The 10562-nt window shown below is 48.5% G+C and overlaps 1 protein-coding gene across 2 annotated transcripts; it reads right to left on the reverse strand.

Moving 5' to 3' along the window:
• Positions 1-884: 884 nt before the first annotated feature.
• Positions 885-10348, reverse strand: MCFD2 (multiple coagulation factor deficiency 2, ER cargo receptor complex subunit). 2 transcript variants are annotated; one of them, XM_040224757.1, is made up of 4 exons: positions 10230-10348; positions 4801-4961; positions 3677-3836; positions 885-2360 (listed from the first exon to the last, which is right to left on the reverse strand). In XM_040224757.1, the coding sequence occupies exons 2-4, from the start codon at positions 4947-4949 to the stop codon at positions 2232-2234; spliced, it is 438 nt and encodes a 145-aa protein (XP_040080691.1). In that variant the 5' UTR covers positions 4950-4961; positions 10230-10348; the 3' UTR covers positions 885-2231. The 2 variants fall into 2 exon arrangements, with proteins under 2 accessions (XP_040080691.1, XP_040080690.1); XM_040224756.1 differs by lacking the exon at positions 4801-4961 and having other exon boundaries at positions 10230-10333.
• Between the last annotated feature and the right edge of the window lie 214 nt (positions 10349-10562).

Raw genomic sequence — 10562 nt, forward strand, 5'->3', positions numbered from 1 at the left:
TAAGGAGCAGAGATGTTCCTTATACAATCTGAAAAATCGAGGTGGGCTGAGACAGCCAACACCTCACATAGGGGAAAGGAGATAAAGGGGCTGTGATGGGGAAGTGTGGGCCAGGCAGTGGTTTGTGGGGGGCGGGGGGGGGGGGTGCGCCCACAGGGAATTTCCTATGAGGAAAGGCAGGCTAACCATAAAGGCCAGTGTGGAATAATTTCAAAGTGCAGCCAACTGGGGAGGAGGGAAGAGGTGTCTGTCTGGTCTGTTTAACTGGGTGACTCTACCTTGTAGGAATCTGCCTCTTCCTCTCCAGCTGCCTCACTTCCTAGCTGCCAACAATACAAGGTTCTTTCAACCGTGGGTCTGCTCACTATATCTATCCAGAAGGGCAGCTCTGGATGAAGAGGGGCAAGGCCCAGGGGTCTCGGGCAGGGGATGGGAGTCAGGGAGGCAATGGTAACTTCTTCCTTTGCTCTCCTTTCAACTGGCAGAACAAAGTGTCATTACCAAAAATCCAGGGGCAACTGTGCTTCCCACTTGGGCCAAGGGTGCTTGCAATAATGCTATCTAATTTAAATTTTTTGGCTAAGAAAAAACAGTCACCGAGACTCAAGGAGAAAACACTGTATTTTCCTAGACAATGTCGTCATAATCTGAACTTGGCCAGAGAAGGACAGTCTAAAAAGTGCTTTCATGCAGAGGTAAAAAATGGCTACAGAAGGAAAGTGACTGTGAATCCTAGATCTACCCCTGCAGAAAGGAACAAGGTAGTGCCAGGGAGGGTCCCAGCCCATGGGATGGGTCCCCCCTGTAAACGTGGGCATTAAACCAACCAACCCTTTGGGTGGTAGGACAAGAAGCCTATGTGGACAGAATCAACTGCTCTTTCATTTCATCAGTTTTATTGGTCATATATCCAGAATTCATTATATAAATCTTTCAAAATAACCAGTTATTACAAGAATAGTTTACAATTCAGCTCTGATTGCACAAATACTTGACACAGGAAACCATTTTTACAAATACTTATTTTTCTTATAAGAATACTTTAGTACAGAAAATAAGTCTATATATCTTACAGCAAATTTTATGCACTTTTTTTAACCCATTCAACCATCATTTCAGGTTTCCTATCACAGCATATCCATCACATTCCATAAACCAACTTATAATCTGCAGCCACTTCTGATTTTGAGTTACAATTGAGATTCACACTGTTAAGAGTTTTTAGGCTTTTCTGCTGATCTGAAAGAATTCACGTATTCAGGCAGAAGAGGTAATTTAAGCAACATTCCTTCTAGGTCTCGTGTGTGTCAGGTTAATCACTGTGCTTGGTGAAGAATTCACTTTTCACTTAGGCTAGACTGGCTGGTAGTTCACCTCTGCAGTATCAAGCAGAAGGGATAAAGTCCTTACATTCTTAAGAGTTTCTAAACTGCAAAAACAAAACCCTAGAAACAAGAGTTAAATACAAATATCTAGAAAGCTAAAATGTTTGCTAATGATGAGAAGTAGAGAACACTTTTAGAATTGAGGTCTCTCCTTGGTTGAAGAAGACATAAAAGATAGTTTAAGGATGCGGCAGTAGTATTATAAAATACTGAAAAACTGAAAAAGGTGAATCACTTAGGTCAGTGGTGTGGTGTTCTCAAAGTCCCAGGAGATACAGAATCTTAGACTCTGGCTAGCTCAACTATTTGACATTCTTCTGATCTGTGGCTTTGAATAGCCTAATAAATACTCCCTTGACCAGAACAAGTGATCATTTAGGCCAGGGGAACTTTACAGAATACTGACCACATTCCTCTGAAGAGAGAGGACACCCCCAGGGGAAACATTTGGCATTCATTCCATTCCTTCAGTTACTGAAAAGTGTGTCCAGTTAGCAAAAGCTTGTCTTACTTTCCAGGTAGCATGTATTAAAACCAAGAGCCTAGCAGCATTCTCCATCCAAGTTCCTGAGTGCTCAGCTCCGATCACCCAATATTCTTAAAAGGATTTTTTTTATCAAGCCCTTGTCCAATAAGATATTTAACAGTACTTGGGGACTACAGTAGGTCCCATTCCTCTGCTTTTTTATTTCTCTTGATTTCTCTTTCTCACCCCAGTGTAACAAGTTGCTACAGGTTTTTACCAAAATACCAAAGCAGTATTTTGGAAATGAGTTATTTTGCATTGCGGAAAGTGTCCGATCACATTATAATGGGTCAGATTTGCATTTAACTGGGAGATCGGGTCTACTGAAGGGATTTTGCAAATTCAGCATAGTCGATGTATCCATCATTGTTCTTGTCATCGTCTCTCAAAACACCATCTATTAAGTTGATCAGCTCATCTTCGTTCATTGGTGCCTGCTCACTTCCCTCCTACAAGGTACAAATCACACCGTAATGAGCTGCATCTTTTACTGAAAGTGCCCGGTTAATGTCCAAAATAAAATGTCCATAGACTCCTTCTAATGTAGTACTTCTACTTCTTGGAAATCCACAAGCCACATGTTCAATCCAGAGTCAATTCACAACAACCCAATTGAAAAATGATATTTGGCAGTTAAAAGGACAAGGCAATCAAAGTAGGCCCTTGCTGATTTGTTTTAAAAAATACTTTTCATTCTTTTTTCACTACCAAAGTCATACATGTTCATTGTAGAAAGCTGGGTCTGGCTTACGGAGAACTCGGAGTTTCACAGATTCCAGGACCCACAAATCTATCCTAAAGAAAAGCTCACAGCCCAGGCCCTCCCACAGGTCAGCTCTGCTAAAGTGGTGAGAGCCCACACTAGACATCTCGGGGTCAGGACAAGAGGAAGAAGGCATTGCCGACCAGTAGACCCCATTACAGTCTCTGAGGTGAAGGCACTTCTGCTCCAGAAGCAGGTGTGGCAGGGCTCACGTTGCCAAGGGCTGAGCTAATGCTGCTCGTATCTGTGGCCAATTCGTCCTCTGTCACCTCTCCCATGTCCCGGGCCTTTCCTCTCCTGCCCACCACCATCCTCGCCTTCCAGTTCCTCTCTCAAAGCCAGTCTTTGCTAGCATCCATCAGTCTGCCTCCCACAGCAAACATTGCATTAGGCTCCTGTGCAAAGCCACTGGTGCTCCCCGCTACCTTCAGAGCAAACACAGCCCAGCTCGGCTGGCAGCCGGTGTGAGCACACGCTCCCCCCCCGACCCCCAACTTTGCCTCTCCTCCTCTCTTGAGATTATGGTGTGGTCAAGTGGAACAGACATTAGATACGGAGGCATGAGATCTGAGTTTCAGTTTCCTCACCTCTCAAATTAGAGATAATAACAAGGACATGACCACCATACTGTATCACCCAAACCCTTATCATCAAATCCCTCGATCCCTTGGCCCAGACAGGCCATTCTTCCCAAATGACATAGCTATGGTCCTGCCTTTTGAATGTGGTCTGCCTTTCAGCTAGTTCTCAGACCCTGGCACATGGTGGGAATGCCAGTGGCACTTGCTAAAGATCCAAGGCAGGCTCTGGGGATTCTGCCTCAGCTGGTCACCCTTTGTGAGAAGACCCTCTGAGCAGGAGAAAAGGCAGAGCAGGAGGCGAGCGGAAGAAGGAGAAGCAGTAAGAGTGATGCACAGGGACGGGGGAAGCCATCAGGAGAGGGACTGGGTCACTGGAGGGAGCCCCTCCGAGGTGCTGCCCCCGGGCCACTGCCCGACCTACCTCCTTATGAACATGAGTGATGGCCGTGGAGAGTTCTAGGCCGTCAAGCAGATTGTTGCCATCATAATCATGCATTTTGAAATAATGGAGCTGCAGCTCTTGTGGGGACATCTCCGCCTCCGGTTTGTTGATGACACCTTCGAGATGCTCCATGATATGCCTAAAGACCAACAGTGAAGCTCAGGCCACCTGGCAGCAGTGCTGGGCTGGGATCCTGCTGAAATCTTAAGGACTCTGAAAAGTTCAAGATCTTCAAGTATGTCCATCACAGAAAAACTAACAGAAACAGTGGCAGACCACTCTCCAAGAAGATAGACATAGGCAAGGCCATGGAAGGAGTAGGGGGGGAACAAAAATCAAACAGTTCATCTGTTATGCTGGCAAGATTATGGGTGCTTTTTCCTTTTTATTATTAGAATATGGTCATAACATTTGGGGGGTGTGTGCATGTTCAGTCGTATCTGACTCTTTGCGACCCCTTGGACTGTAGCCCGTCAGGCTCCTCTGTCCATGGAATTTTCCAGGCAGGAATATTAAAGTGGGTTGCCATTTCCTACTCCAGGGGATCTTCCGGACCTTGGGACTGAACCCATGTCTCTCGGGTCTTCTGCAATGGCAGGCAGGTTCTTTACCTAACATTGTTGGGGGAGCTATTAACGTTTTTTGTTTTTTTTTCTTAAAGCAATTTAAGGATAATAGAGCAGGAACTGGAGGCAAGAATGTGTAAGGCTAACTGGCCCAGGGTAAAAGTTCCAACAAATGATACAATGTTTGAACATGCCAAGAAAAAAGAAAAAGATCTTGTCATAAGCAAGAAATCTGAGCTCTGTTTTGGACTCTGCCACTCCGGCTGGTGTCTGTGTCTATCTGCCTGTCTGTGCTGAAAAAGAGAGACAGAATGAACTCAGGAAAGCCGTTCATCCCTTTTGGGTCTCATCTGTGATGTGATGGCAAAACAAGAACACCTGGACTTACAGGTGGCTAGAAGGAATAAACACCATGCTTGGGAAACGTCAAGGGGTTGGACAGATAGTAGAGGGCAAAGGGGACAGCGTGTGGCTTTGTAGCTGGCTGCAGCTGCAGACGGGGAGGCCCCTGGACCGCAGCCCTGGCTGAATACGTACTCTTGGTCATGCACTGTGTTCTTATCCAGGCCCATGCTGCCGTGATGGGAGGAGCTGGCCCCGGGCTGCTCGGCCCTGGTACCTGGGGTACAAAAGGCCCAGAGCAAGCCACACAGGAAGGGGATTCTGAGCAGTCGCAGAGATCTCATGGTCACCGGTACCTGGGAGGTGGGGAACAAGAAGGTGAAGACGAGAACAGCAGAACTGAGGTTCTTTCAAGACTTGACACAGCACACTCCTGGGAACTGGGTGAAGGAGCAGGGCTGGGGAAGAGAACTGGCCAGTTCCGCCACCAGACTGCAGGATGACCTCGGGCTCTCCAGGTCCCCATCACTCAAATGGGCTGGTGGGTTCATGACCTTTCCTGAAGCCCCTTCAGAATGCCAAGCAGCTCAATGAGAGCTTACTGGGATCTGGAGAGCACTCCTGCCTACGAGCAGCTTACAGTTTGGTGAGAGAAATACTTCCTGCCGAGAGCACTAATCAAGGCAGAAAGTGAGGTGTACTAAAGAAAGATGAAACCCTCTGAGAGTTCGGAGGGTGAAGTGTCCTTTGGGCTAGAGAAAGCCAGAGGTTAACAGACAAGAGGACACTTCCGCAGGTCCAGATAGAGGGGTGTGCAGTGGACGTGCAGGAACTGAAGGACGAACGGAAGCTGTGAGTAGAAGGATAGGTGCAGACAAGTGGGAGAGAAACTCCAAGTGGGTGAGTCAGACTTGAGCTTAGAGAGTATGAAGTGGATGGAACGGTGGGCAACAGGCTGCAGAGGCTGACCAGGCCATGCTGGAGGCAGCTCTGCATGCTAGGCCGAAGAGGCTAACATTGCCTGGGGATGAATGGGAGCCACTGAGGGAGATGAGAGCAGAGGTGGTTTCAGAATGGCTCATCTGGCAGTGCAATGGGGAAGGTATTAGGCAGAGTGAGCCCAGAGACAGGGGTTCGGGGAAACAATGGGTGGGTGAGATCAAGGCCCACGGCAGTGGACATCATCCCCTGCCTCGTCCACCTCCCAAGGCTGTGAGGGAGGCAAACAGTTGAGCCACAAGAAGAAGCACCAGGGAGGAGAGCTCCACAGGGATTAGGTTCTATCTAGTACTTCTGGGGTTTGGCTGGACTTGGAGTCGTAGTCAACAAGGAGAAACAGTTGGCTACACAGCAAGCTCCCCGAGGGCAGGAATGCCTTGTTCCCACCTATACTCCACCAAGGCTCAGGCAGCCTTACCTGCTATTAAACTGAAAAGTCCTGATCCTTCCAGGGCTTACAGACTGACCTCTATAAAAAAAGAACTTGAAGGACAGCCAGGAGACCTCTCCTCAGAGGTGTTCTGGCCCCTCTCAGCTACCCCAAGAGGCTCTGGAGGGCGAGACCCTAGGAAAATGCCATCCCCACAATGTTTAGGAAAATTTCCCAAACCCGCCTGCTGGATATCAGCAGTATACCCTCCATTAAGGAGACAATGGTCCCTGGGATATATAACTTCTAGGTGTAAAAAGAAGCATCGAGTCTCGTGACTGAATAGGGACATCAAAATGCAATTGTCATATTTCATAGCAGAAAAAGACATTCAATATACACCAAGTGAAAAAGAGCAGGCTACAAAAGTCTGTAAAGAATCATTCATTTTGGGGAAATTCCCTGGTGGTCCAGTGGTTAAGACTCGGTGCATTACTGCTGTGTCTCTGAGTTCAGTCCCTGGTTGGGGAACTAAGATCCCACAAGCCGCGTGGTGCAGCCAAAGAAAAAACTCATTTTTTTAAAAAACAGAACAATGTATGTATATTTCTCATACACAGAACAAAGACTAAAAACCATTAAGAAAGATTACTTTCTGAATTATGAGATTAGGATTGACTTTTATTTTTCTTCTCTTTACTTTTCCATTGCTTCTAAAATTTCTACTATAAGCATGTTTTTTCTTTACAAATATATATTTAATGCAATTCATCCCATAATTTTGTTCCAGTTCTATATGGATGGAATGAAAAGGGGGATGCTGGTTGAGTCTCATCTCTAGAAAATAATTCAGGAACGGCCAGAAACTACATCCCAATTTTACCAAATAGAAGTGTCCAGACACTGATAAGGCCACTGCCCTTCTACCTGGTACCTGAAAACAAGGTCTTAGGTTACTCTCTGCAAAGACTGCCCCAACCAGAGAAGAACAGCTTGTTCTGACCACACACTGCAGAGTTCTGGGACAGGAGGGACCAGAGGGGCAAGCCTTTAAGATTCATAATGCATTAGATGTCTCTTTCTCCAGCAAGCCTTATTCGACTCCAAGTCTGGCTTAGACGGTCTTCCCATATGCTCCTAAGTGGTTCCCTTCAGAAGGGTCCTGTCTGTTGCTGACAACAGCTGTGCATGCACCTGTGAACACATCTGATGACCTCTCGGTACCCTCTGTTGGACTGGGCTCTGTGAGGCTGGGGACTGGATTCACATTCACAGCACTGGGCACAGTTCCTGCACAGAGGCTGGAGGTTCTCAGCCTTCATGCCATGGTCCTTGGGAGCTGGGGGGTTATCGTCCTCACCCATAAACTGCCAGGTTCTGATGTCAATGTAACTGAGGATGAAACTTGGTTTTGGCGCTATCTATCAAATAGTAGAGCTCAGTGATCAACAGACCCATGGCACCATCTCTGAGAACCATGTGGTTGGATACTTAGTATATCAGGTAGGGATGGGGTGAGGGGGAGAGGTTCTATTGGAATAACACCAAAAAGCAACCAAGTGCTTGGTAATATAGTAACTTTGAGTCCAAATTATCCCCTCTTCAAAGGATACGGGATAAAGGCCAAGAACCATCCATTTGGGGCTTACCCCATTTTGGTTTGCTGTGCCAGGTTTCTAACCTTGAGACCACCACAAAAGCCAAATCTGCAAACACAGAAGAGAAACTCCCCCTAGCAAGGGCTCCAAGAAGAACGGGGAATCTGACTGCCTCCTGACAAACCATACTGCTCACACTGAAAAGGGAATATTAGCAACCCCTTCCGCCGAAAGGACAAGTTGCATCATCCACACTCCAACTATTTAGCTCAAGGCCATAAGCAAAGAGCTTGGCAGATAAGCCCCAGCAGTTCCTGGGTTCACTGGCCTTTCAGAAAGTGTAAAGGCTAGGCTAGAGAAAAATCCAGAGGAGGAGAAATTTCTGAATTTGAGACATCCTTCCCAGGAGTTCTGGGGAGAAGCGCCAGACCATTGATGGCAGCCGGCTCCCACAGGACCTTGACTGTAACAGGGCTTTCCTCCTGGCTCCAGCAGCCTCTTCCAGTCCTAGGGCGTTTGTTCCCATTTGTTCCACCTGTCCAACCGCCCTCTTCCTTCCAGGCCCAATTCAAATGTCATCTCTGTGTTCTCTCAGCCAAAGCCAACTGTTCTCTCCTCTGACCTCAGTCTGCGGTCTCTCACACTCACTTGGCCTTAACATATGGTCACCTGCTGTTCTTTTATTTTTCTCTTTCCCTCCCTCTGTGAAGACGGGGAAGCTATTTTCTCTGTCTCTCCTTTACTCCTTTAGTGAATTTATAACAAAATACTGAGCTCACCTGGAACAGCATGGCTTCACTCTGTATCAAGGATCTGGGTCCTGGAACCCAGATGTGTTGTTCCCTATCACAGAGGATCTGACCTAAGCTAGAAAAATAACTTCCCTCGGGAGTCCTCCCAGCAGTGGTTTGGCCTGGCCCGCTCTCATTGTGTCCTTAGTCTTATCAGCACCAAAAAGTTTGGAGTCGGCCTTCCTCCCATGAGTTGTAGGCAACTTTTCTCTCATGCTACCGCCCTCAGTTAAGAATCAAATTCAAAGTAGCCGCACATCCTGTACCCAGAGTCGATGTCAAAGAAAAACTCTGACTGGTACTTCTCCATTTAAAACTGCCATGGTTCTGGACTGAAAATAAGGAAAGAACCAAGTTCCTAGACAAAGAAATCCCTACATGGGCTGGGAGTTGAGAACTGGTTCTGGAGAAGCAGGCAGTTAATAGCTTGATCTATTTGTTCATTTGGGAGGGAGCTGCCATGCTTCATTTATACATTTAAGTAACTGTTCCTGGGTTTCCCTGGTGGCTCAGCAGTAAAGAATCTGCCTGCAATGCAGGAGACATGGGGTTCAATCCCTGGGTTGGGAAGATCCCCTGGAGAAGGAAATGGCAACCCACTCCAGTATTCTTGCCTGGGAAATCCCATGGACAGAGAAGCCTGGCAGGCCACAGTTCATGGGATTGCAAAAGAGCTGGATGTGACTAAGCTACAACAACAACTTCACTAAACAGCTTGGTGCTGCACAAGGTTCTGAGGACAGGTATGTCTGGGGACAGGATAGTCTGTGTGACGAGAACCAGACAGGCTCCTGTCACACAGATTACAGCCCAGTGGAAAAGACCAGTCAATGGGATAGCTGTAGGGTATGGCAATAGCCCCAACCCCTACCTAGGTTAATATATGAAGGATGATTTTTTTCAATTAAAGGATAGCACTTCAGAGCGAACATAAACACCTAAGCCTAGAAGGAACTTGGTCCAATCTGGGAACTAAAAAGGATTCAATGTGGTTGAAGACAGTATAGTGGAGATGGATGAGTTAGTAAAGTAAAAAAGAAGAAAGGTCACCAAGGGCATTGAAAGCGATGTTCAAGAGCTTGTAAGCGCAATGGGGATCCACAGAAGGAAGATCAGGGGATGGGGGGAGGGTTCTGGTGACCGTGATCAGATTTCGGTTTTAAGGCCATCTCTCTGGCTTTCCAATATAGAACAAAGCACAGAGGATGGAGAAGGGGCACAGGGGAGAGATGATGGTGGCCTGAACTTGCTAGAGCAGAGGACTTGGGCGTGGAGAAGTCGGCGTATCCAAGATAGATTTGTGATGGATTCGATGTGGATGGGTAAAGCGTGCAGGATGTGAGAATGACGTGCAGGTCTCTGCTTGGGCATCTGGGTGGATGGCGGTGCCATGCTCACACAGGGGATACAAGAGAGGAATACAGGCTTCCCCGCCTCCCTGTTCCCCTGGCACAGCCTGGCCAAGCTCGGCCCCCGTCAGTGTTTGCTGTCTCTCCCAGAGAGAGAAGGGGTACCAGGGGCAGATGGACAGCAACGACTCGGGCCCGCGCGCAGGTCCACCGCAGGTCATCCAAGAGCGTGGAGATCGACCCCAGCCGGCCCATCAGGTTTTAAAGCCCCTACGGCATATGCTCCGGGAGGGAGGATCTGCTCCTAGTCGGCTAGCTTCCCACTGCGGCTCGGGGTCCGAGACCCCCACCCAGGCCGCTCTTGCCTTCCAACCCCAGCCAGAAGCCCCGAGACCCCCCGAAGGAAAGCCGGGATCCCGCCCCGCTGCAGACTCCTGAATGCCGCCCCACGGAACTCCTCCTCCAAGGTCGGGTCACAGGCCGCCGCCGGATCGCGGGAGGCCCCCGGTTCACTCACCCTCGCTGCCACCAGCTGCCACCAGTTTTTCCCCAGACGCGAAGCGCTCCAGCATGAGCCTCGCCAGCTCCCGTCTTCAGTACGTTTTTCCTCGGCTCCGCCCCCGCCCTGGGCCGCTGTGCGCACGCGCGTCGCTTTCTGCCCGCCCGTTGGCGCCGCGGGCTCCGCCTCTGACCAGTGCCGGATCCAGGCCGCTGGGGTGATTCCACGTGTAACGGCCTCAGGCCCAGTAAGGGCTGGGCGGAGGCATTTCTTCTGTCTACCTTCCATAGGGCGACACTCGGCTGGATCCTGGGTTGGACCACCTGAACCCCCAAGTCCGTAGGGGCTAGG

Source organism: Oryx dammah, unplaced genomic scaffold (genome assembly GCF_014754425.2).
Source record: "Oryx dammah isolate SB20612 unplaced genomic scaffold, SCBI_Odam_1.1 HiC_scaffold_25, whole genome shotgun sequence".
In the NCBI taxonomy this organism is placed as follows: Eukaryota; Metazoa; Chordata; class Mammalia; order Artiodactyla; family Bovidae; genus Oryx; species Oryx dammah.